The 26740-nt window shown below is 35.6% G+C and overlaps 1 protein-coding gene across 9 annotated transcripts in view; it reads left to right on the forward strand.

The window, feature by feature from the left end:
- The window catches only part of TRAPPC8 (trafficking protein particle complex subunit 8), a 59920-nt gene that overhangs the window by 30109 nt on the left and 3071 nt on the right, over nt 1-26740 (forward strand). For 3 of the 9 annotated variants that reach the window (XM_058175343.1, XM_058175352.1, XM_058175349.1), the window contains 19 exons: nt 35-140; nt 920-940; nt 1887-2018; nt 4873-5097; nt 5548-5656; nt 6782-6976; nt 7124-7254; nt 8258-8332; nt 10877-11003; nt 12495-12652; nt 13046-13485; nt 13956-14103; nt 16070-16166; nt 20038-20106; nt 20201-20241; nt 20913-21080; nt 22429-22530; nt 25383-25430; nt 26566-26711. In XM_058175343.1, coding sequence (XP_058031326.1) covers nt 35-140; nt 920-940; nt 1887-2018; nt 4873-5097; nt 5548-5656; nt 6782-6976; nt 7124-7254; nt 8258-8332; nt 10877-11003; nt 12495-12652; nt 13046-13485; nt 13956-14103; nt 16070-16166; nt 20038-20106; nt 20201-20241; nt 20913-21080; nt 22429-22530; nt 25383-25430; nt 26566-26711 — 2538 coding nt within the window. Of the gene's footprint in view, nt 1-34; nt 141-919; nt 941-1886; nt 2019-4872; nt 5098-5547; nt 5657-6781; nt 6977-7123; nt 7255-8257; nt 8337-10876; nt 11004-12494; nt 12653-13045; nt 13486-13955; nt 14104-16069; nt 16167-20037; nt 20107-20200; nt 20242-20912; nt 21081-22428; nt 22531-25382; nt 25431-26565; nt 26712-26740 lie in introns of all 9 variants that reach the window. The other 6 variants (XM_058175344.1, XM_058175350.1, XM_058175347.1 and 3 more) reach the window with 4 other exon arrangements.

Consider the following 26740-nt stretch of genomic DNA (forward strand, 5'->3'; position numbering starts at 1 on the left):
ATTATACCCAAAGAATTTATTTTGTGTTTCATAGGAATATGTTGCTGGCAGAGAGATGTGTCCTCCTTAGTGCTGAAATACTAAAAAGCCAGACCAAATATTCAGAGGCAGCTGCTCTCCTTATTCGTTTAACCAGTGAGGTAGATAAGATTTTAATTGTTTTGTTTTTGAATGTTGCAAAAAAAGATTTTTTAAAAAAAAATATGCATTTCTTAAGCAGATGGAATAGTATCTAGAAGAAAGATTCGTAAGATTAATAATTTTTCTGTAATTGCATGTACATTGTGTTACATTTGTTTGTTTATAGGAAAATTCCTCTCTGCTATGGCTACAAATTAATCCATTATACTTACACTCATGCTGGCAACATCCTAATAGTTCACTGAAAGAGTTATAATAATTTATAATACCTTTGTGCACTTTTTATCTGGAAAAAGAAAATCTGTTCAAGTAAACAGACTTGATAGATGTCATATAGATGCTGAAAATTTGTGACTTCACATTTTATGCCTTTTAAAATCATGCATGTTCAGATAGTAGCAGAGTAAAAAAATTTCTGTCTAGAAATCATAAGCTAATTAAAAGGAAAAATAATGAATATAAGTGTTTCAGCACATATATTAATATATGAATTGTATTAAATAAATGAAATTATTTAAGCATATTTTTATTGGTAATAGAATCATAAGGAATCTTATTCTAAAATTATTTAGAAACAATATTTTGAAACCATATAAATGATACCTCAGTTGTATATTATCAACTATAGTTTTTAATCAGATTTTAATGAGCATTTCAAAATTAGTTAGGTTTGTAATATTCAGTTGTTGTTCCCAAGCCTCATTTTCTTTTTGTTTAATTGAAATATTTTAAAGCTTACATTCTTGTTTTTTAATTTTTCTGTGGAAAAAAATGGCAGCAGAGCGCCTGGATGGGCACGGTGAGTGTTAGAAATGTGAGCTGGAGGAGGTGGAAGATTAGATAGTGTATTAAATATGTTGAAACACATTGTGCTAATTTAATTACTGGGTAACAATAAAGTAATTCATTGTTATTGATGCACATGTGTGATTCAGGATGCATATATGTTATTGATGCATAGGTGTGATTCAGGACATGGAATATGTGCATTAAAGCATTACAGAATGGATAATTTTTGAGGTACAAATGAATAAGAATAAAATATGATAATCCGAATCAAATCAATAGGAGGATATCCTTGTGAAAATCATTTTATTATAATGTTTACTTTTGAAATAGTTTTTTTCCTGTAAGAATTCTTTGTCTATCCTATCACCAATGCTTAGCAGACAATGAGGTAATATGCTCATCAGGTAGAAATATAAGCTTTTTAACAAACTCAGCCTTTTCATTCAGTGACATTTCTGAGAAAGAACACTATATCTAAAATAGGTATATTTGTAATTTTGTTCAGAGAAATAAACTGTAGGATAGAAAATTAATTAAACTTTTACTGATAAGATATCTGAAAAAATATTTACTAAAATGTTTTAGAGATAATTTACAATACCAAGAAGCTTCTTTGTTCCAAAAACTAAAATTATGTACATATTTTTAAAATTCAGTAACAGAATCCTACATTACGTAAAATAACCCTGTCAGAGATATATTTTCCCTTCTGATGGATGTTTCTGTCCAAGATAAGAAATGATATTTAATCACAAAGTGGATTTAACTACCCATATGATCCATTTTCAGGGGATTATAATCCATTTTCACAGATTATAGATAATTTATTCAGTATTAGTGTTATGAGTAAAATAGACACTTGTTTACTGCAGTGGTAATATAATGCATAGCTTTAGTCTTCAGAGCTTGTTGTAAAGATAATTAGCAGTTGTCTCATTATTCACTCTTTTTAATAGGATTCAGATCTTCGAAGTGCACTGCTGCTGGAACAAGCTGCACATTGTTTTATAAACATGAAAAATCCTATGGTTAGAAAATTTGCCTTTCATATGATACTGGCTGGACATAGATATAGTAAAGCAGGACAGGTAAGTTTGGCAGATCACAAAAGAAATTCTCACAATTCGATTGATTTGTTTCAGTGTTTTTTAAATTTAATGTTATACATTACTGTCTCTCTGTGTTTGGGGGGGAGGAACAAAGAGATCCATGGATTGCAAGGAAAAGTTCATTCCAGCCCCTATTCTGGCATGTCTATAGTCTATTTTATATAATCCAAATCAGTCTGAAATATTGGCTATATATAGATAATCATAGCAAAACTTTATAGCATATCAAGCTCTAAAGTCCTTAAAAATTCTAGAAGAATATGTAGAATTTTGTCAAACCAGAGAAAAAGAGAACAATGTTCATAAATCTCTGAAGAGAGAATTACATAAGTGACTCATCATAACAGAGAATTCATTCTGTATCATTGTCACATGCTATAATGGAAGGACCTAAATTAATATATTGGTAAATTATTTTGAAATTCTTCTTTATATAACTCTTGTAATAGTTTGGAATGTCATATTTCTGTCGTAAAGTGGAGTATAATTTTTTTGCTGGATGTTATTTAATTTGCTATTAAGTTAAAATGTCTGATAACTAAAACTAGAATTTTTGGAGATGAAGAAAAAGGTACACTTACAATCAGTCTGTGGCTTCATACTAAAATGTAGATAATGTTTTTAATACATAAATATTTGTATAAATAATATTCAAAGTTATATTTATTAATTCCCAAAATTATTTACATAAGAAGAAGCTAAAGAAGATAATATTTTTATAATATATATTTTTATTTAAAGTTAAAGATTTGTTTTTTCACTTGTAGTATTATACTAAACAACTCGTGACCTGTTGGGTCATCACTTCCTTAGCAGATTTCTTGATGCTTTAACAATAGTAGAGCTGCTACCACACTGAAAAGTTCTAAAAAATTCAGATGGATATTCAGAAATGTAGCTGCCTTGAAAATACCGTATATACTCGAATATAAGCCGATCCGAGTATAAGCCGAGGTCCCCAATTTTACCCCAAAAACTGGGGTAAACTGGGGACTCGAGTATAAGCCGAGGGTGGGAAATGAGGCAGCTACCGGTCGGGGAAACCCTCCTCCTCAGCCGAGAAGGCTGGCGGCTCCCCGCCCGCCTCTCACTGCACCGGCAGGGCTTCCCCGCGCTAATGCAAAAGCCCGCCAAGCCCGGTATAATGTGAAAAAAAGAAGAAAAAAAAAAACTCGAGTATAAGCCGTATATACTCGAGTATAAGCCGAGGGGACGTTTTTCAGCACAAAAAACATGCTGAAAAACTCGGCTTATACTCGAGTATATACGGTAGCTCATGCGGAATTATATAGCAAATAGACAAACCTCTGTTGTTAACCACAAGAAACATAACATTTTTAATTATAAGATAAAAAGCATTATGATGACGTTTATGTATTATGTATGTGATAAAATTGCAATTCTATGGGAGTCATAGGTACCATTTTTTTATACATTCTGTAAGTTAGCCCATTTGAGAAATATCTTGGTTGAAAAGGTTTTGTCCTATGAAGCACCATTTCACCCAGTTGATTGCAGGAACAAGAATTTTAGCAGTATAGAGATTTCTTATTCATTTATCAGGCATGAAAAAATAATAATAAAATCATTTGATGCCTTATTTCTAAATGTTTATGACAGTGATGACTAACCTTTTCCAGACCATGTGTCCAAAGCACACACATGAGCACACAAATGTGTCCCCCATGCCCGAACCCCCAAAATGCAATGTGTTGCACTCGACCCCCGCATGTGTCATGCCCAGTGCATGCGCGGTAGAGACCCAAAAACCAGCTGGCCGGTGGGAGGCTCAGCCGAACCCTCAAAATGCAATGCGCAAGCAGCCTCTGTGCATGCGCCCCGCACATGCATGTTCAGTCCCCCACATGTGCCCCACCCTGTGCATACACATGCACATGCCCCCACATGTGCTACCCACATGTTCACACCCCCTGCATGCACCCCTCCCTCCACGCATGTGTGGCAGAAATCCGAAAACCAACTGGCCGGCGGGAGGTGTACACGCATGCATAGCAGAGCTGAACTGGGGCAACAGCTCATATGCCCACAGAGGATGCTGCGTGCCACTTCTGGCATGCGTGCCATAGTTTTGCCATCACAGGTTTATGGTAGCCTCAAATCCTTTATTTTTAGGTAACTGAATTATAGAAATATATTTCTATATCACTGTTTTTTTTATTCCTGAGAAAAGCAATTTAGGTCAGTGAAATAGCTATTATAAACAGCATTTAGATTTTATAACAAAGTACTTCCTTTATGATAATGATTAATATTGTTAGCTTCTAACTTAACTTTGACTCCCCCAATATTTAATAATATAAGCAATATTAAGGAAAACATTTGTTTGGTTCACATTTTAATGTTAATTTACCAGTTTCTACTTTCTGAACCACATGTAAATCAAAAGAAATATATTCAGTATTTTCTTTTCCAAGTGTTATGAAGCAGTCCACTAGTTAAAAAAAATGTATATAAACTACATATATAAGAGGTACTCCACACAAATGCTATGCCTCAGGAAAAAGAGCACAAAAATATACAATATTGCATGCCTAGACATCATTCATAAAAGCATATATATTTGAGAAAATTGGATATACAAACGTGTATTTCAAGAAATGTATAAATAGATGTGTACAAATTTCCATGTAGACTAAGGAAAAGAATAATGATCTGAGGACCAAACAAAATGGACTACAAATAATGAGAAATCAAGCAAAACTGAAATTTGCAGATTTTTGCATTGTTCACTAAAATATCTTTTTGTATTTTTTAATAATATGCTTTCAATCTGTGGCATGCATAATTGTTTTTACATTTTAATTGTTTACAGAAAAAACATGCTCTACGATGCTACTGTCAAGCAATGCAAGTTTATAAAGGGAAAGGGTGGTCCCTTGCTGAAGACCATATCAACTTCACAATTGGCCGCCAGTCTTTTACCCTTCGGCAACTTGATAATGCTATATCGGCCTTCAGGCATATTTTAATCAATGATAGCAAGCAAACTGCTGCTCAGCAAGGAACCTTCCTCAGAGAATATCTTTATGTTTATAAGGTAAGTCACCAGAATTTTAATTTGAGAGCTTGCCATTAAAATATTCTGCACTAAAATCTGAGGGTTTTGCCTTTTTAGTTAAAATAAGTAAGTTCCTTTTGGAACACATTTTTGTTCCTTTGAAGACTTATTGAGAATATTGCATTTTGTTCTAGTTCAAGATATTTGATGCCTAAGAAAAAAATGAAATGGCAATTCCCTCTCTGTAGTTACAACAGAATACAATCCAATATTCTCTCTCAGTCAAATTTATTTCTGTACAGCAACTAAAATGTAATACATAAAATAGATAAATACAATTAATATTATCCCCGATTATGTTGCAACCTGACAACTTTTCATTCAAGAGGTGGGTTAGATAGCCAATAGCATTTATTTTTTATTCAAAAGATACATAGCTTCTACTTGCTAAGCCTGGATGAAGTTTCTTTTGTTTGTTTGTTTTTGCAGAATATAAGTCAGTTGTCACCTGATGGTCCTTTACCACAACTTCCTTTACCCTATATTAACAATTCAGAAACACGTGTATTCTTTGGACATGACAGGCGACCAGCAGAAGGTTATTGCTCTTTTTTTTTTTCAATTGTACGAGTCTGTTAAGATATTATGTTAAAGACTGTAAAATTAATATTTCAGGCAGAATGAAGTGATAAAATATACTTCATGTGGTACATCCTGCAGTTCAAGATTATTATTTTTTAATATCCGCCATGTAAAATTCCTTGCAAATACAGAATTAGAAAACTATAAGCCTAGGAATGGCTCTTACCCACCACTTTTCTCTGCTGTGTATTTTTTCTATTTTCATTTTCTTTATTTTCTATATATAACTTGGAGGTCATTAACATTTAATGTCCTCTCCACTGTGGGCTGAAAGAATGCTTTCCTTTTTCACTTTACTTTTTCAGAACCGTGGATTTTAATTTTGCAGGATACATAGCTCAAGTTATATTTTGTATCATAGAATATTTATTTTTAGATGTATTTATTTTTCTCTGTGCTCCAGCTAAATCAAACAAATCTAAGTTTAAGAGGAGGCAGGCACCCTTTTTACGACTTGAGGCTGCATCTTTTAACTGGCATATAAATGACAAGAAATTTGATGGTGATAACATTCATGTCAAAGAAAGGAGCAGGAGCAGAAATTTTCTTCTTCACTCCCGTTTTGGGGAAATTGAGAGTTCTGTTTTGTAGTTGCTATTGTTTTTTTTTGGGGGGGAGGGGTGGACAGGCAACCAAATTTGTATAATAATATTGGAGATGTAATATGCTCATTTTAATTCTTGTTTTATGAAAAAAGCAGAAAGTAATGCTGCTGTGGTTCATGAGCTTTCTCCCAAATTTTAGCACTACAGTCTTGGGGAGCTCCAATATCCATTAAAAGAAAAAGAGGCTAAGGTCAGCATGCAAATTATAGACTTCATACTTGGTTTATTTTTAAAAATTCCAGCCTTTCCATCATCTCCTTAGCTTCCCTGCATACTTAGTTGTTTTGTTTCCTGTCCCAGTCAGTGACTTGAATTACAGACTTCTGCTTCTTTCCTAATAATAATACATAAAAAGGTACAAAATAGGAATCATATGAACTTTTTAAAAAAAGCATATCATATGAAAAAACAACAGGTGAATTTTAACATAAAAATAAAACTTTTTTTTTAATTTTTATTTTAATATTGACATTTAGGTGAAAAACAGGCAGCAACACATATAAGCCTTGATCAGGAATATGTTTCGGAATTTTCACAACAATGGAAGGAACTTGAAGAGCAAGTTGTGTCTACAGTTAACAGGGGCACAACGCTTCCTAATTTTCAGCCAACGCAGTATTGTTTGAACAGATATTCGGATAATTCTAGGTTTCCACTTGCTGTAGTAGAAGGTAAACCTGTGTAGATGTATAGATAAGGAATATATGATATAACATGATTTTAATAATGGCAATTTTAATCTAAACTTTACAAATGGTTTATTAAAATCATATTTAGAACCACTTTCTAAAAATATGTATACTTTTTCCTTTTAATAGAACCAATAACAGTAGAAATAGCTTTCAGAAATCCACTGAAAGTTCCACTTTTATTAAGTGATCTGTCACTACTTTGGAAATTCCAACCAAAGGATTTCAATTCAAAGAATAATGGAGAAACAAAGGAATTGGTAAGTAATTAGAAATTGTCTGTAGCAAGGATTTGTAATATGCTAGTAATGTCAAACTGTAATTCCACATTTTATTAGGTTGAATTCCTTTTAATTTTTAGATATTGATGGCATTAAAGCATAATATTAAAGTAGAGTTTAACATTTCAATCATAGTTTTGCTAGTACTTACACATTTCCTTTCTTCCTTTGTATAGCAACAATATGATTCAGAGCTTCTGTGTAAAGTAACAAAAAATGCAACATTTCATACTGACCCTAAACTAATTGTTAGGCCATAGGCACTTGTGTTGAAAAATATTTGTATTGTTGCCAGTCTGGATTTCTGTTCCCACCTGTTTTTAAAAAATATTGAAAACTAGGAATAATGGGACGCGGTGGCTCAGGGGCTAGGACGTTGAGCTTGTCGATTGAAAGGTCAGCAGCTTAGCGGTTCAAATCCCTAGTGCTGCCATGTAACGGGGTGAGCTCCCATTACTTGTCCCAGCTTCTGCCAACCTAGCAGTTTCGAAAGCACGTAAAAATGCAAGTAGAAAAAATAGGGACCACCTTTGATGGGAAGGTAACAGCGTTCCGTGCGCCTTTGGTGTTGAGTCATGCCGGCCACATGACCACGGAGACGTCTTCGGACAGCGCTGGCTCTTCGGCTTTGAAATGGAGATGAGCACCTCCCCCTAGAGTCGGCAACGACTAGCACGTATGTGCGAGTGGAATCTTTACCTTTACTAGGAATAATGCTAAACAAAGCACATTATCATATTTTACTCTTAGGAAATGAAAACAATCAAAAACTGCATCTGAGGTATTAGAGTGCATGTCAGGGAGCAATTCACCAGTTTGTAATCTTGTGGTATTAAACTGGGGTCTCCTGTTGATATGATTGTATATCTCAGACATTTAGGTGTACATTTCTTTCATCAGAAAATGTTGACCATGAAAACAAATGCAGTGTATTAATGGCAAAAATTCATTGTAAGAAATAAGTGCCTCTTTTTTTTTCTAGGAAACATGTGGAAAAGATATGATTGGGGCTGAAGTGATATCAGAATTTTTGATTAACAGTGAAGAAACTAAAATGGTAGGTAGGTTTGTTTCACACCTTTAAAAATAGTAATCTAGGGATGGTTGCTCACAAAAGGATCTGGGGATTACATGTGCATTAATAACTCAAAAATGCATTTTATTTATTCAGTTTACAGTATATGGCCACCCATGTTAAACATATGACTTTGTAGCTGAGAGAAAATAAAAATGAGATAAAAACATCATAACAGTAAATAACAAATATAATATATAAAATAAAACAACACGATCAACATAACCGCAATATGGCCTAAACCACGTCACGAGCCCCAGGCCTTTAAAGTCTTATGGAAAGCCAATAGAATTGAGATAAGGTTAATTTCTAGCGGAATGATGTTCCAGGAAGGGATGTCATGACAGAAAAGATTCTTCTCTTGGGACCAGCCAGGTGACATTCATTAATGGGTGGGACCTTGAACATGCTTATCTGTCCTATCCCAGTCCATGCACACAGAGCACGGGCAGAGTTAAGCATGTTTATTTCACACAACCAATCTCAGTCACCAATCTCAAGTCCCAACTCTGCATGTACAATCCTTACAATCAGTTTCAAACAGCCTTTCCAGAAAATGCCAACTGGGCATAATGAAAGCAATGGGAGCAAGACAAGTCACATTCTGTTCCATGACTCAGGCATGAGAGCAATGCCAGCAAGATGAACTAAGAACTCCATGCAGGATGACAGCAAGGGGAGTCAAGGGATTTTGGTCAGGACAACAGCAAGGTGAATTAACGAACTTTGAGCAGGATGACAGCAATGGCTGGTTGCAAGGCCCAACAAAAGCAATCATGACTCTTCACAGGTTCAAGGCACACTGAAGGCAACTTGCCTTCAATGAGTGCAAGGCATAACGATGGCAGTTTGACTTCAGTGGGTGCCAGGCATAGTAACAGCAACACAGTCTCCATGAATTCAAGGCAACGAGTCACAAGCATTTACGGATGGACAGATTACAAATGATTGTCTCTGTCAACTATCAGGTGCCAAGGTAAATAGGCACCTCAGTAGGAAGGGCAAGGATGTCTCCTTTTGAGTAGCCTCACTGACCTCTATCCACTTGACTCTGCATGACGTGGGATCAGCAGCTCCTCTTCTGTGATGTCTGTTGAAGCCAAGTCTCTTCTCCAGCCTGTGCGATTGGCTCGTCACTTGCGCTGACCAGTTGTAGCTGACTCTTTTCTAGCCTACACATCCGGCTTTTGTCTGGCTGCCTTCTCTTGGATTCCCTCAATATTCCCAGCATGGTTTGACTTCAGCCATCCAATTCTGCCATAGAATCTTCCATGCCCCCCTGGTGCTCCCCATCATCCCTCTCAGACTTCTCCAGAGCTAGCTATTCTTCGTGATCTGAGCTGGTGCCCAAGGGAGCCATCACAGTCTCCTTCCAGATCTCACAAAAGCTGGAGATTCAACCGGGTAGAGATTGCCTCACAAGCAAACATGGGTCATGTTTCATGAAAGGCTTTATACGTCATTACTAGCACCTTTAATTGAAACCAGAAGCATGCTAGCAACCAGTGCTGCTTGCAGAGCATAGATATGATATGCTGCATGAAAAGTCTGTGCCAGTACATTTTGTACCGGGTAAAGCTTCCAGATGTTCTTCAAGGACATCTGTGTGTACAACATTTTGCAGTAGTTCAATCAGGAAATAACTAGGGCATAAGTGACTGGAGGCAGGGCCTCCTAGTCCAGAAATTGGCACACACACAAAAGCCCTCCTAACCATGTGGCAAGCGCAGGAGAATTTCCATTCTATTTGAGGTAGTGTCCAGACTAAGTGTTGGAAAATCCGTAGACCCCAGAGATTCTAAAACCCAAAGCCATTCAGTCTTGTTCTAAATGGGCAGCAACCCACTATTTCTCATCCAGACACAGATATCTCCAGATATCAACATAGGATATCCATGTCATTATTCAGACAGCCTGGAATGGAGACATAAAACTCTGTCAGCATATTGATGAAACATCATCTCAAAATGTTGAAGGACTTCACTATGCAGATTAATCTACAAGTTAAACAGGAGAGGAGAGAGTACTGAGCCCTGTGGTACCCCATATAAAACAGACTGTTAGCTGAACCTCTCTTCCCCACAACATTGACTGGAACTGACCCTGGAGGAAGGAGAAAAGTACAGAACCACCTTGGAGCAGGTCCTGTAGGCCTCTGAGAAGTCAAGAAGAGCATGGATAGATGCACCACCCCAATCCCACTGCTACCACAAATCATGTAAATGCACTATTGGTGCCATCTCAGTGCCTCCAGTTAATCTGTTTTCTGGACCTACTGCACAACCACCTTCTACATAAGCTTTCCCAAAAAGGGAAGAGTGGAAAATGGCCAAAAAAGTTTCAGAATTGTTGGATCCAGGGAACATCTAGAAAATTTATTAAGTTTATATTTAGCTTCTTATAATGAATAATATAGATTCAATGTCTTAAAATGTGTGACATAGGTAGTTGCTTTTATATAGTAAGTAGTTTATAAATGTAAAATAACTACAGTAGCAACAACAAAAATTTAACATATCTCCACAGGCAAGACTAAAGCTCTTTCCCCATCAAACAGGGGAGCTACACATTCTGGGAGTCGTTTACAATCTTGGCACTATGCAGGGTACAATGGTTCTAGATGGATTAGATTCTTCTATTGGATTACTGAGAGGTAAGCCTCTGTGGCATTTTCCTTTCACTGAAGTTTCATGTAAGATTCCTACTATATTGTTAGTTTCTTATATAAATTCAGGCTGTTGTAGTTGAAATAATTGCTATCCCCAATAAGAAAGAAAAGCTCATGGCTCCCAGAAATAGGAGCATATCATTTAATACAAAGACCTGATTTCTGCAATTCAGGATGTTTTCCCAATGATTATACATCGCCATATTTCAATACATCATATATTGCAAGGGTTACTTTATATTTGCGCAAACTTGAATTTAACCAAATACAATGATAATATTTCAAAAAGTTGATATTTTGATTAATTAGCAGTCCGCTAAATGAGTAGTGAAATTCCATACTCTAAAATCTAACCCTAACCCAGGGGTGAAATGCTCCTGGTTTGGACCGGATCGCCTGATTCGGTAGCGATAGCGGCAGATGGTTCAGAGAACCGATAGCAAAACTCCCTCCCCCCCCCGCCCACGCCCAGCTGAGCCACATGATTGTTTACTTTTAAAAGCATTTTTTACAACCTATTCGGCCGAAGAAGTTGTTAAAAATGCTTTTAAAAGGCTCTGATGATCCCAGCTGACTTGCCTGATTGTCAGAGGCTCTTTTTTTTTACTTTTAAAAGCATTTTTCTACATTTTTACAACCTCTTCGGCCAAAGAGTTTGTAAAAAAAAAAGCTTTTTAAAGGCTCTGACGATCACAGCTGAGCCACGTGATTGTCCGAATTTTTTTTTTACTTTTAAAAGCAGTGCTTTTAAAAATAAAAATAAAAAAGATTGCGCGCCACAGCTGATCAACCCCCGTGCACACTGTTCTACTTACTGGATGCCTTCTTTTGGTGTGCACTGCACGTGCCCACCTCGCACTTGGTGCATGGTGTGCACTGCGCAGTGCACATGCGCTGCCAGCAAACCAGTAGTAAACTGGTTCAGATTTCAGCACTGCCCTAGCCCTTTATTCATTTGAAACATGATACCCTGTTCTTGAACCATCAAAACTCACTAAATGATCCTCAAATTGATAAAAGCCTCAAGTTTTCAATCTAGATTGGAACAGCAAGAAAGTAAACAATATTCTGAAATTCTCAACAATTTCTTAATATACAGAATCTGACCTGATCAAATATAAAACTAACATATCTGAACTATTTTTAAAAAATATTTTGTCGCAGGTAGTTGCAATAGAAGAGGCAGAGCCAACATTGCATATGTGTAACACCTATTTGAGTAGATCTTCTTAGCTGCTGCAGCCTCATGCGAAATATTGGATGGTAATTGTGGGAGAAGAAAGAATGCTAGCTTTTCAATAGAATTGATTTTTCCTTCTGCTCCTTTTCTGCAACCTTAGTTTTTTTCCAGTACCTGAATATACCGTAACAGTTTTTATACCTGCTTTAAATATTATATTAAAATTGCCATTGAAATTGCGGCTTACGCTACAATGAAGTTTGGATTACCAACTCATTTGATACACTTTGTTTTAGAGAAATATAATTCTACTGAAATGTCTGTGCGAGGGCGGCAAGATTTGGAAATCCAGGGCCCTCGCTTAAACAGCACCAAAGAAGAGAAAACATCTATTAAGTATGGGCCAGATCGACGTTTAGATCCCATTATTACGGAAGAGATGCCTTTGCTTGAGGTATCGTTCAACAGCTGGCAACATCTGAGTTACTATTAGATATTGTAACAGTTTTCTGAATATAAGAACCATCTTTCCATTTTTGATTTTTGTTTTCCGGTCTACTTCAGTTTCAAATTTTTATATTATACAAAAAATCAGGGTAATTCTGAAACCTGTTATAATAAAATAAAATGTAAGTACAAAATAACACTTATGTGAAATTTCCTCATTATATTTTTTGGAGGTTTAATAACAACAACCCTTTTTAAAATGAAAAGCAATGTACTTTGCTTTTTTTCTCCTTTTTCTTGTTTCATGAAGCTGTTAGAATTGAAGCAGTCAGATAGAGCTAGCATTTTAAATTTTGCAATTTTATCAAAATATACTGATTTCGTTTTTTTTTAAATGCAGGTATTTTTTATAAATTTCCCAACACTGCTGCTTTGTGGAGAAATACGAAAGACATATGTAGAATTCATGAATGTAAGCAAGTGTCCCCTAACTGGAGTGAAAGTTGTCTCTAAACAGCCTGAGTTCTTTACTTTTGGTAGTAAAGATGCTGTTTTATCTCCACTAAGCCCAACAACATCTGAACATTGCAGCGCTTATAAGACTGTTGTTACACATTCTACCTCAGTATGTTCACTGATATCCTCAGCTGTTGCTTCTGAATTTGGGGTTGGAACAGGAAGTCAACCTGAAATAATAGATGTCCCACTTCCTGACTCAGTTCTCCTTCCTGGAGTATCAGTACAGCTACCCATGTGGCTCCGTGGACCAGATGAAGAAGGAGTTCATGAAATAAATTTCTTGTTTTACTATGAAAGTATTAGAAAGCACTCAAAAATGTGGTAAGTTTTTAAAACTATATTGTTTTATCTAAGAACTAAAGTTTTCCAAGAAGATAATTAAATAAAAGGAAAATGATGTTTAATAAGATATTAACCTCAACATTTCTCCACAAATAATGCTATATGGAAAACTGTTGTAGTAAAAAACATTGTCAGTACTTCTTGATAAATGTTAAATAACTCAAGTCTTCACAAATATATTCTTCAAATTCTGAATGTACCTGCTTGTAAATATAAGGGACACAATTTGGTTTAAGAATGCACATTACTGTGTCTATGGAGATTCATCCAGTCATCCAGGTCATGGTTGTCCCAAAGATGCTTTTTTTCAAGAGGCAACTGGATTTTCTGGTTTTTCTTTAGCTCTGACTGGATGGTGGGGGAATGGGAGCATCAATTTATATGAAAGTTGCTGAATTGTATTTTAAGAAAATTTGTCACATGACCTGTGAAATATTTCCTTTTTCCAGTCACAGAGTATTGAGACACACTGCAGTTATTTGCACCAGCCGATCGTTGACTGTGCGATCTACTGTGTATCGAAGCAATGCTCTTGAGGATGAAAAAGGTGAAGGTGACAATATGCTAGTGTTTGTGGATGTGGAAAATATCAATACTGTAAGTCTTCTCAGAACGGGAGAGTAACATTGATTGAATTTTAAACAATCTTTCTGTTCTCTTATGAAATATTTGTTTAATTCTTCAAAGTATGTAGAAAAAGTCAATACTTTAAATAATTTTCCTTCTTCAGGACTTCATAGAAATTTGGCAATAGAAATCCACTATAGAGACAAATCTAAAATGTTTTTTCCAATGTAATTTTCCAACCAACCTGTTCCATATAGGAATAGATGCCCATGTTGCTATTATGTGTCTGCTTCAGGATTCAGATAATTAACTTTTGAAATGTATCTAGAGCAGGGGTGAAATCCAGCAGGTTCCGACATGGAAATTTTGAATAGTTCGGAAAACCGGCAAATACCAGCTCTGGCTGGCCCCAGAGTGGTGTGGGAATGGAAATTTTGCAATATCCTTCCCCCAGGACTGGGGAGGGAATGCGGATTTTGCAATATTCTTCCCCTGCCATGCCCACCAAGCCATGCCCACCAAGCCACACCATGCCCACCAAGCCATGTCCATAGAACCGGTAGTAAAAAAAATTGGATTTCACCACTGATTAAATACAGTAGATATAGAGAAAATTAAATAGAGTAAATATAGTTCTAAAGTGTCTCTGTAGTATTCAGCTTTTATTCATATGGAAATCCTTATTTAACAACTTTTAAACTTCTTTTTTTCTCTGGGATGAAGTCTAGCTAAATTTTAGACATTGCTATTTTTCATCTCTATCTAATTTGATTTGCTTCAGAAGGAAGTGAGTAACCAAACCTAAAGGTCATGTGTCTTTGATTCTCTAAGAATAAAATTTCTATAAAGCAAGTATATTCCTGCAGTATAAAATTAAATGTTCAATATTCTGGTCCAGATCTTTGTTTTTCATTACCATGAGACTGAGGAAAGAGTGGATAAGATCAGAGCCTATTTCTAATCTTCCCACAGAGATAATTCTGGTTAAAATACAGTGAGCTGGATAGATATAAATCATATTGGAAAAGGGGCTAGCACAGGGGCATCATAGGATTGTGCTGATGTGGAGGGCATAGGGAATGAACATGAAGTACAAAAGGCCCATTCCAAGAAGCTAATCTGAGTAAGCATCTTAGACTCAGTGGTGGGATTCAGCCAGTTCGCACCACTTCGGGAGAACCGGTTGTTAACTTTCTGAGCAGTTTGGCAAACTGGATGTTGGAAGAAATCATTAGGGCAGAGAACCGGTTGTTAAATTACTTGAATCCCAGCACTGCTTAGACCCCTTCCTAAATCACACAAAGATAAAGTAAGAGATGGGGCAGCACATTCAGACTTGCAAGATTCTGTTACTACAGCTGTTCTAAAAAAATTGGATTATATGGCATTGGCTTCTTAGTCTAGTCTACTTTATAGGGCTGATGTCTGTTTTTGACAAAATGATGAAAGGAGTGTTGATTGCAAGGTACCCTTTTGTATGTGTATATGGTATCACAATACACAATCCAAATACTTATGGCTTGCATCACAATGGTATAACACCAGTTTTATCATTCTGGCCATCTCAGGTTTTGTAATTCCGACCTTCTTGTGCCCCCAACAGATATTAGCGGCAAGTGATTTTTCTATTTCCTATTTCTCTTGATAACATTTCAAAGCCAGAGTGAATTATGAAATCTGAAGGAATTTTAGATTTCGACAAAAAGATTCAACTCCTCCCTTTTTTGTATGAACATGTAGTGAGATAATGAGTAATGCAAGTAAGTGCTGGCCATAGCTCCTGAGCAAGTACAACGTTCATTGAATGAGGAACATTGGCTATAAATTATTGTATATGGATGATTTGTAAATTGTGTTGCTCTAATTCTTTCCCACCCCACTCAAAAGGGTTAGGCATAAAATAAACAACAGAATAGTTCTTTATTTATAATTTTTAATTTTGAGATAATATTGAGACAGATATTTGCATATCTTATTTTGATATCTCCCTTTTTAGAGTGAAGCTGGTGTAAAAGAATTTCATATAGTCCAAGTGTCTAGTAACAGCAGAAACTGGAAGTTACAGAAATCCATAAATTTCTCTGAAGATAAAGGTTTGTTAAATTTATAATAAAATAAAACTTCAAATTCTTTTTAATTCTTTTTAGCCATAGAATCAGGGATGGTATAAATCCAGGCAAGAAACACTGAGTAACGCCCATAAGGAAGTAACTTATTAGGAAAGTGATTTATACAAAAATAAATCTATTCCTTGGTATTAGTGATGTGATTTTTTTTTTTAGATTTTGTTTCTGTACTAACATTTTTATGGTTTTGTTTTTATCTAGAAGATCTTCGCAGTGCTGTTTCTATGTTTTATTTTCCTTACCAATTCATCTTCTGTATTCATATGCTGACCTATAATTATTCTATTCTGTCTTCAACTTTCTAAAGTCTCATTCCTTAATTTGTTTCTCTTAGCCTGTAGTTTTATACTTCGTTTTACATTTTTATTTCAATATGATCCCATGTTCTGGCATTTAGTCCTTTCTGTGTTTTTACTTGATAATACTATCTTCTATTTTCTTATAACCATATCTATCTTAACTTAAGTCTTGTCCTAAAAGTACTCTATTTTACACTGATGCCTAACAATCAATGTCCCTTGTGTGTTGCTGATCTTCAGTGTGTTCTGTTATCCTAATCTACTGGTGTGGTTTACCTTATTTATTTATTTATTTATTTATTTATTTATTAATCATATTTATATACCGCCCTATCTCCCGAAGGACTCAGGGCGGTTCACAGGCATTTAAAAACATATAAATATAAATACAGAATAAAAACAATTAAGAAACTTATTTTAAAGCCCGTTAATTAAAATATACAAATAAAACCCAATTAAAACCCATGAATTTAAAACCTAGCTCAGTCCTGCACAATTAAATAAGTATGTTTTAAGCCAGGGAAGGCGAGGTCCGAAGCTGGCGGAGTCCGGGGAAGTTCGTTCCAAAGGGTGGGAGCCCCCACAGAGAAGGCCCTTCCCCTGGGTGTCGCCAGACGACATTGCCTCGCTGACGGCACCCTGAGGAGACCCTCTCTGTGAGAGCGCACGGGTCGGTGAGAGGTATTCGGTAGCAGTAGGCGGTCCCGTAAGTAACCCGGCCCAATGCCATGGAGCGCTTTAAAGGTGGTCACCAAGACCTTGAAGCGCACCCGGAAGGCCACAGGTAGCCAGTGCAGTCTGCGCAGGATGGGTGTTATACGGGAGCCACGAGGGGCTCCATCTATCACCCGCAGCCGTTCTGGACTAACTGCAGCCTCGGATGCCCTTCAAGGGAGCCCCATGTAGAGAGCATTGCAGTAATCCAGGCGAGGCGTCACGAGTGCGTGGTGACCGTGCATAGGGCATCCCGGTCCAGAAAGGCGCAACTGGCATACCAGGCGAACCTGGTAGAACGCTTCCTGGAGACGGCCACAAATGATCTTCTAGAGACAGCCGTTCATCCAGGAGGACGCCTGTTGCGGACCCTTTCCATCGGGGCCAATGACTCGCCACCGATGGTCAGCCGCGGATTGCTGACTGTACCGGGATGCCGGCATCCACAACCACTCTGTCTTGGCGGGATTGAGCTTGAGCCTGTTTCTCCCCATCCAGACTGATGTCTCCAGACAATCAATGTCCCTTGTGTGTTGCTGATCTTCAGTGTGTTCTGTTATCCTAATCTACTGGTGTGGTTTACCTGAGAAATGGGTATACATTTTGGGGACTCAGTAACCTTTTCTGTTAATCTTTATTTTATTTATTAAATTTATATACTGCCCATCTCACTATCAAACAACTCTGGGTGGTTTTGTTAATGATTGTGGACTGCTTGTGTTTGCTCCATGGCTAGATATTGTTCCCAAAGGCCATGATGACCTATTACTTTTTTTTTCTTATTTTGTCCTCTGTTCTGGAAGCAGGCAACAGCCATCGAACCTTCACTGCCATTTTTTTCTCTTTCCTCTTCTGATTCAGCAGTTACCTCCCTTTGGAAGAGCCAAACTTATTTTTAAAATAGCCGGTCTTTTTTTCTAGCCTTTAAAAAGGCTAGAAATGCATGGGAGATTTTTTAAAGTATAAGCACATGAGAGGAAATTGTGTGAATGTTTTTGCTGCTGCAATTGTTCTCTCTCAAATAGGGTTATTAGATCCTAATAACCATACAGTTCAGAACTTGTATATCAAGTTCTATTTTCTTATCTTCTTTTGGCTGCTACTCTTTAATTATTTGGAAAGGCACTCTTGGGAATTTGGGAATTCTGTGAAATACATATAACTTTATAATTTTATTACAGTGTGGAGTGCTATAAATCTGTTTGAAAATTGGTAGAGAACTTTTATTACAGAATATAGTAATCATTCAGAGTGATTTATAGGCATAGAATTGTATAGTGTAACCTAGTAAAAAGAAAAAACTTAGTTCACCACTAGTTTAATTAGATAGCATATTAATTACATATATCCCTATAACATTACTTACACTGTGTAGTGCTCTTTTTTTCTCAGAAAATGGATATAAGCTCTGGATGTTTGCTGACAAAGGTTATAATATGGAAGAAGTTAAGACAGCAAATAAATTTTAAATATTTATTATCTTATAAAACAGCACAGTGATAAACTGATTCTTATCATCACTATTAAAAATTTAAATATTGCATACATTAAAATCTTTAATCATCAAGGCAAAAATCCAAAGATTATTCCTTTCTATAATAATGAAAACAGTCATTATTGAAAAGAGCAGGTATGCAAAAACATAAAATGAATTTTTGAATTTGGACTACTGTATAGATAGTCCTCAAATTATAATTGCACAAGAATCTGGAATTAAACTTGTAAATCATTGTGGTCATAATTTCATAATTCAAGGTATCACATGACCAGACTTGATTTAGCCTTTTCCCCCAATGGCTGGATTTTTTTCTTCTTCTGAAAACTAGAAATAAATACTGGAAATGAGCAAAAAAGTTGCAAATTTTGATCATGTGACCATGGGATCAGCCCTAAATGTGAGTTGGTGGCCAAACACCTGAAATGCTATGAAGTGGCTGCAGGTCACTTTGAAAACAGGTCGAAGTAGCTCTGGGGAGATCTGAATTTGAAACAGTTGTAAGCGACCAGTCGTAAATTAAGAACTACCTATACAGCCTTTTTGTGGTATGTTTAACTTTGGTTTATCTGGGAACTGTTCACATCAACTATAGTATAACTGCAGTCCTGTATTCCTTAGTAGAAGTATGGCCCGCTGAAAATAGCATTGGCTATTTTTTAATAGATGTATGTAAAATGTCAGTTTATGGAGATTACTCTGTTGGAACTGTTACTGATGAAACCTGCATATGATATACAAGTATATTGATTCTGATGTAAAGCTCCTTTTTTGCCATTTGACAATGTGGCAAAATCTGTTACATGAAACAAATTGATACAGTTACAACATTGCAACCATAATCAAAAAAGCAAGTAGATTTGTTTGGATGCCATAACTTTTAAAAATAACCACTGAAATTTTGCTAATACACTATATCTCTGTATCCAATTGTGTTTGTAGTTATGATCACAAAAACACATATATTGCATTTTTTTTCTTCCAACTACAGTATTTTGTTACTTAGTAATATCTAGATGGACAATCTCCTGAAAAAATCACTTTTATTAGAGTTGTATGTATATTTTCTGGTACTCTACTGTACTTAATATTTATATCATAATTTATATGTTGTTTTATATTATGCATCTTTCTACAGCATTTATGTAATGTAATTTCTATGTACAACATTTTAGAGAATATTTGAATTTGGTTTTCAAATAAATGGTGAAACCTGTAGGAATGTATTTTCTTTATTTTCTTTGAAACCTGTGTTTTGGGGAAACAGATGGCTCACATTAAATTATTTTGACATGATAAGCAATTCATATTTTATCATTCTTTTTACCAGATATTAAACTGGCTAATAGAGAAAAAGGAAAACTCTGCTTAAAAGCAGTCAGATGCAAACAAACAGTAGGTAAATAATCACATTTTATTTTTCATTATTTAATTTCAATTAATTGTTTTCTTATTTGGGAGACTGACTTTTTTCTTCCTCCTTTATTCCATAGAAAATTATACTTTTGCAGATGTTGTTTTTGGAAATGAACAGGTATGCTTATCATATTTTGGTTTCAAAAGTGTTGTTTAGTTTCATAAAGACTGTGACCTTACATGACAGAAACATCCTTATGAATTACATCTAGGAGAAAAATACAGCAATGCCAAATTGCTAGCATTTGTGCATTGTATAAAATAAAAGCACAAAAAGAAAACAAAAAGATTTATCAGATCTAGAAATAAGAGAAAACTTGATGAGTCTGCACTTTTAAAAAAACTAATAATGCGTAGTATTTTCTTTTCTAGCCATACAAAATATTAAAAGTCATATACAGATGTGTATGTATATTTGTATAGAATATATGTATATTCTATCTAAATATTCAGTTGTTTATATTTTGTATAGAATGTAATAAACAATAATGTACAGGTCTAGATTTTTCTCAGAAATAGTTTCTGGCTTTCTATGAGAATAATTTCTTTTTATATTTAAAACAAAAACATCCAGTCCTAGCATGTTTAAAATTGGCTATTTGAGTTGCAGACAAATAAGTTTAGAAGAGAGGAATTAATTTTGCACCAATGTTCAAATTATACTTTTTTTAAGTTGATGAACATTTTTGAGGTACTGATGAATCAGCATATAAATGCATATAACAATATGTATTTAGAATTACAGTTTTATGGAAGTTTTCAAAATAAAATTGTTATTCTTTTTAATAGATAATCAGTTCAACCAGTCCGTGCGCTGACTTCTTTTTCCGAAGTTTATATTCCAACTTAAAAAGAATACAGACCCAACATAGCAGTTTGCAAGGCTCTTGTGACAATGCTGTTAGACAGATACAGAAATGCAGTGAAGTGGATCTGAATATTATTGTACTCTGGAAGGTATGTATAACAAAACTAAAAATAGGCACCCAATCTACTACAACTTAAAAAAATTAAGTATCTAGTGCAATAGTGATAGATTGTTCAGCATTATTATCATAGACCAGAGAGAATGGGATAGTTTCGAGTAATTCCTATGGAAAGTAATTAGTGATGTCTAAAGATTTATTTATTTATTTATTTTGCATCTGAGATATCATTACAAGAAGGCTATGTTTTTGAGTCCATTGTGTTATTGAAGTAAAAGGTTCTGTCTTAGATCATATCTGAGCAGCTGGTTCACTGTTAGAGAGAAAACAACACCCTATCTTCTTGATTACTACCAGATAATTTTACTTTTCTTAAGGTGAAATAAGTTTCCATTTAAATATTCTGACTCAAGTCCATAAAACTGAATGTTGGAGCATGTAGATGCATGTGTATGCAGCCTTTTTAGAATGGATTGAATAGTATCTATATTGGTTTGTTAATTGTACCTCTTTGTAATCTAAATCGATTTGCATTTATGAATTCATATCCAGTTTGTTACTCTCTATTCAGGACAGCTAGTGTTACACTAAAATCTAGTTCTCATGATCAGATTTTAGCTTTAGAAGCCAAGGTATTCATTTTTTCAATATATACCCACCTTCTCATTCAAACATATCCACAGTCTGAAAAGTTGATGCAAACATGGAAAATACTACTAACATTGATTGACAATGAAAAATCTTGTGAAAGAGATGCACTTTTACAGATTTTCTAAATGCTGGTTTAAACTCAAATTCCAATGGCTTGCCTTTCATTACCTGAGAACAGGATTGCAGGAAGATTTCTCCAATGTGATATGTCAGCAGGACCATTTTTAGAGGTGCCTCCTTTTCCTCCTGTCTGGAATTTAATATCCAGGGAGAATTCATAAAAGGAGCGGCAGATTTTGGATAATCAGGTCCTAAATTACTTATTATTTAAAGGCTATTTCAATAATAGATAATGTATGGAAAGTTAATCTGTGTAGATACAAAGTCTGGGAATTTTTTTATTATTAATAATTATAACTCTTGATTTGAAGATCTTTCTTTGTAAAATAATGTTGAAAACATTTTACAAATACTTGTCACTATTTATATACATTTGTAAGATGCCTCCAGAAGCAGATTTTCTTAATTTGCATAAAGGTAAGGTAATATAATAGTGAAAATAATAGTAAAACTCAATAAAATACTGAAGCAAATTGTATGTTTTGTAGTTATACTTTATTTTTTGTAAATACTTATTGTACATAATATCTGTGGGAAAAACACATTTATGCCCAATGTATTGCAGAATCTGACATGTTATGATCTATTTCAACTTTATCCTCCAACAGGCATATGTTGTAGAAGATAACAAGCAACTCATTTTGGAAGGCCAACATCATGTCTGTCTTAATGCAGTTGGAAAAGATGCGTTTTCTTTACCTCAAAAGCAGGTATCATGAAAAATTTCACTTCTGATTTTGTCTAAATCAATACATTAAATTAAGTAAAATATTTCAAATATTATAAAACAAAGGGTTCCAAATAATTATTATGTTGTTATTCTTTTTTGTTTTGCAAATCACTGTTATATTAGATTTTTAATCTGTTGCTAAAATCAGAGATATTTTTTTTCAGGTATTCACATTATATGATTTCAGACTATATTAAAGATTACAAAAATATAAATAATGCAAAGTTAAAATAGTAACTTCTCTAATAAGACCACGGCAGAACAGGCATGAAAGACAATTGAAGCACTGCACGGAAATGAATTTCACCTCTGAGAAAAGTCAGTTTGTTATAAAGTATAGAACAGCTTTTCCAGGACACTATCTGCTTATGTGTTGGAAATGTAACCCCCAGGATTCTTGACTTTTCAGTCTCAATACCTTGAGGAGAAATCTGCAGGGTCCAGCATTTACATCAATATGACATGCTACCTTTTCCAAGTGACCTGTTGGGTCAAGCTTTCAAAGATATTTTCTTACCAGATACCTCAGTGCCTTCAATACTGACTGAACTCCTAATGTATTGTTTTCACTGAAAAAGTTGGGATATATTCAGAAATGTATCTCCCTTGAAAATAGCCCATATTGAACTGTATAGCACAAACATCATTTTAAGAAACGTTTATAACATTTTGAATTACGTCATAAACTGACCTTCCCAGCATGGCCGAGTTCCTGACTGCCTTTGCAGCTGTTCCCCACTTCCTTTTTTAGCGACCTTTCCAGCATGGCCAATTTTCTGTCTGACCTCTGCAGCTATTCCCAACTTCCTTTTTTAGTATGTCAATGTTATGACCCAGATGGTTCAAGGCAAGGCAGGCCTCTAGAGAGTCTTTTATTTCTCTCAACAAATGTTCCAGCAAACGGTCCTTCAATAGGCTTCACCCCTATGTTACCCTGAAGGTAGACCCCCTCAGATCCTCAAACAACAGTCCTTGTAATACAAATAAAGCCCTCAGAGTAGGAGCACACTCACAGGGCAAGATCCTGTCATGCTCCTGTCAGAGTCTGACTGTGAGATGGAAGAGGAACAGCTGTCAGAGAGCGAGAGAGTGGCTCCGTTCGCTGTGGAGGAAACTGGGGGAAGGCAAAGTCAGGCTGGGCAGAGCAGGGGAGAGGTAGAACAAGGGAGAGGGGGTTCTGATGAAGACCAAGGCCCACTCCCTCCTCATCCTAGGGCACGTAGGGAAGAACGGAGAAGAGAGTTTACGAGGGAGGAGAGGGCCCTGACTCCCTTCACAAGATACACCTAGAGCTGGAGTTTAAAAGGGAAGCAAATGGGAGGGGCGGTTGTTGGGAACAAACACTGAGTTTCTGTTCACTGCTTTATCTGAGTTCCTGGCATCCTCCCAACTGGTTTGATTTACTGCCATGCTACTTCAAGTCTGGACTTCTTATCTTGCTTGCTCTGTTGGATTTATAGTTGGAAGTTTTGTCTGCTTACAGGTTTGTGGAAGAGTTTTTCTCCAGACTGGAGAGTAAAGGGACGTTGGGGGCAAAGTTTGGAGCTAATAAAGGGACTTGTACTTACTCTCTGGCTGGATTGCCTTTGTGCCACACCCTGGGTTTGCCTACAGCCTATGGTCCACGTTCCTTGCCCTTGGATCAAGCTGTTCCTCAGCAGAGATCTGCCTATCAGCACCACTGCCTGTCAGCAGCCAATCCTCCCCTGTGTCTGTGCAGGCAGGCAGGTCTCCATCTGGTCGACCACATCCCCCAATGCCTGAGGTACCTGGGACAGCATCGTCCTCGGCCCCTGGCCTCTCCAAACATGCCAAGGAAGATGTACCATCCCTGTCGGATGGTCGCAGTTCCAATTCCTCCTCCTCCGAACTAGGCTGCAATGGGGCCATGATATTCAAGTACCAAACAAATGATTAGTACTGGGGCAACGTTTTTGCATCAAAGTGTGTTAAGTACCAAATTCGATGAGTTTTGAAGCAGTGGAGTATCGAAGTACCATTGTATACATAATAAAACTGATAAGAGCTTTCTTAGACAACTTAGTAAAATAATGCCTAGGTTAGTAACTTACAGCTAGTGTATTTATATAGAAATTAAATAGAAGAGAGGCTTCTTAAAATTATCTGTTGGATAGGCATGGATAATAATTTAAATTTCTTGCAGGGACTTTCCTTTCAGTTAGATTCTGATACTGTGTATAGAAGTTATATAGAGTCACATATAGATATGTCTGTTCGTTTGAATTGACATGGCCGCTCATCTCAATATCATGTCTCTGAGAAGCTAATAATAATTTAAAATGACAGTATTTTAACAAAATCCAATATCACAATAAATAGAAATTGGCAACCAAGGTAGAAAAAAGCCACCACAACCATCAGCAGAACCATGCCACAGCTTTGTCATATGCCCCAACCGCAAGCCAGATGAAAGAACCAAATCTTCAAGATTATGAAAGGCTGACAGGGTTGGATTGATTGGTGTGAATTTTTATATTTGAAAAGTATATTTTTATATTTTAAAATATATTGGAATTAAAATAAGCTAAATAGAATCAGGCATAGATTTATTATTACCCAATCTGACCTAAATCACTTCTGTTCATCTACAAGAACTGCTCTCTGTCCAGCTGGTCTAAGAATTTCTAATTCAGATAATGTAGTATAAAGTTTATTTATGATAGCCAATAAATTGATATCTCTATAATTGTACTGTGTCAGGTTTAAGAAAATGCATTTTGTTCGCAAATGTTCCATTACGATCTTCATTGCTTTATAACAATATAGTCTGTATGTTGATGCTTCTTGCTGTAATCTATTTTTGTTTCATAGGGCTTTAAAAAAATACTTGGGAATTCTGATTGGGAGGACTTGGAGCAGGTACTGAAATTCTAGGGAAAATACATTTCTATTGTACTATATATATGGTTTATTTTTCTTACTAGTCACAACATAAGAAAAAAATGAGGCTTTTTATAATCATGGGGCAAGGGCATGAGCAAATCTAATATTTTTCATCACAAGATGAAGGTTTGTTCCATATTTGTGAATTCTGCATTTGAATAAGTTGAATAAGTTAATAAATTTTGCTTCTCAATCCATCACTTTCTACTTCAAAAAACATATTATTTTTAAAATTTTTAGTCTCCACATGGAAATATTTTCGTGTGAAATGGACAAAAACTGGATGTATGAACTATTTGCACTTGCACTATAATACTAACATTGAGCAGAGGCTAATTTAAGTACAGTATAGGTAGTCCTTGACTTAATAACCATTTAGTTACAATGCCACTGAAAAAGGTGGTTTATAAACGTTTTTCACACCTACAACTGTGGCAGCATCTCTATGGGTTACCTGATCAAAACTCAGATGCTTGACAACTGATACATATTTATGCAGTGTCCCAGGATTATGTGATCATCTTTTGTGACCTTCTGACACTCAAAGTCAATATGGAAGCCAGATTTACGTAACAATCATGGTACTAACTTAACAGTTGCAGTGATTCGGTTAACAATTGTGGCAAGAAATGTCATAAGATAGAGCAAAATTCACTTAACAACTGTCTGGCTTAGCAACATAAATTTTGGACTCAATTATCGTAACTCAGGGACTGTCTGTATATGAAAAATTATCCCAAATTACGGCTTGCTATAATATAAAGTATATTAGAGTTAGGAAAAAAATGGTTCAAATTACTGGTTTCTCATAAGCCCTGATAAACTGATCTTTGAAACTGAACTTTTGTGCTTGAAACATTTTCGGAATAATTTGAATTTCAAGTGTTTTGTACCTTATAAAGACAATCATTTAATTATGTGAATTCTCTGGAATTATGTCATCAGATACCTTACACATTTTTTTGTATCTTTTATCTGCTGCACTTGATTCATAAGTACAACCCACTGACTGACTTTTTCTTTCATTTATATGGTACAATCTATTTGTCATATAAAGAATTCAAAGTGTTTCTTAAACCTAAATATTTTCTGAATACTTTTTATGTTACAGGAATCCACAGAAATAGGCCTTTCAAATCTTTTTCGCCAAGAAAACACAACGGTATCATCCAGACCATCTGTAGAACAGTTTTCCAATCTTATTAAAACTAGTCTTCATTATCCTGAAACATTTAATCACTCCTTTAATCAGAAAAGGTTTGAATATTTCTTCTTTTTACTCTAGA

This window comes from Ahaetulla prasina, chromosome 3, assembly GCF_028640845.1.
Source record: "Ahaetulla prasina isolate Xishuangbanna chromosome 3, ASM2864084v1, whole genome shotgun sequence".
NCBI classification, from domain to species: domain Eukaryota; kingdom Metazoa; phylum Chordata; class Lepidosauria; order Squamata; family Colubridae; genus Ahaetulla; species Ahaetulla prasina.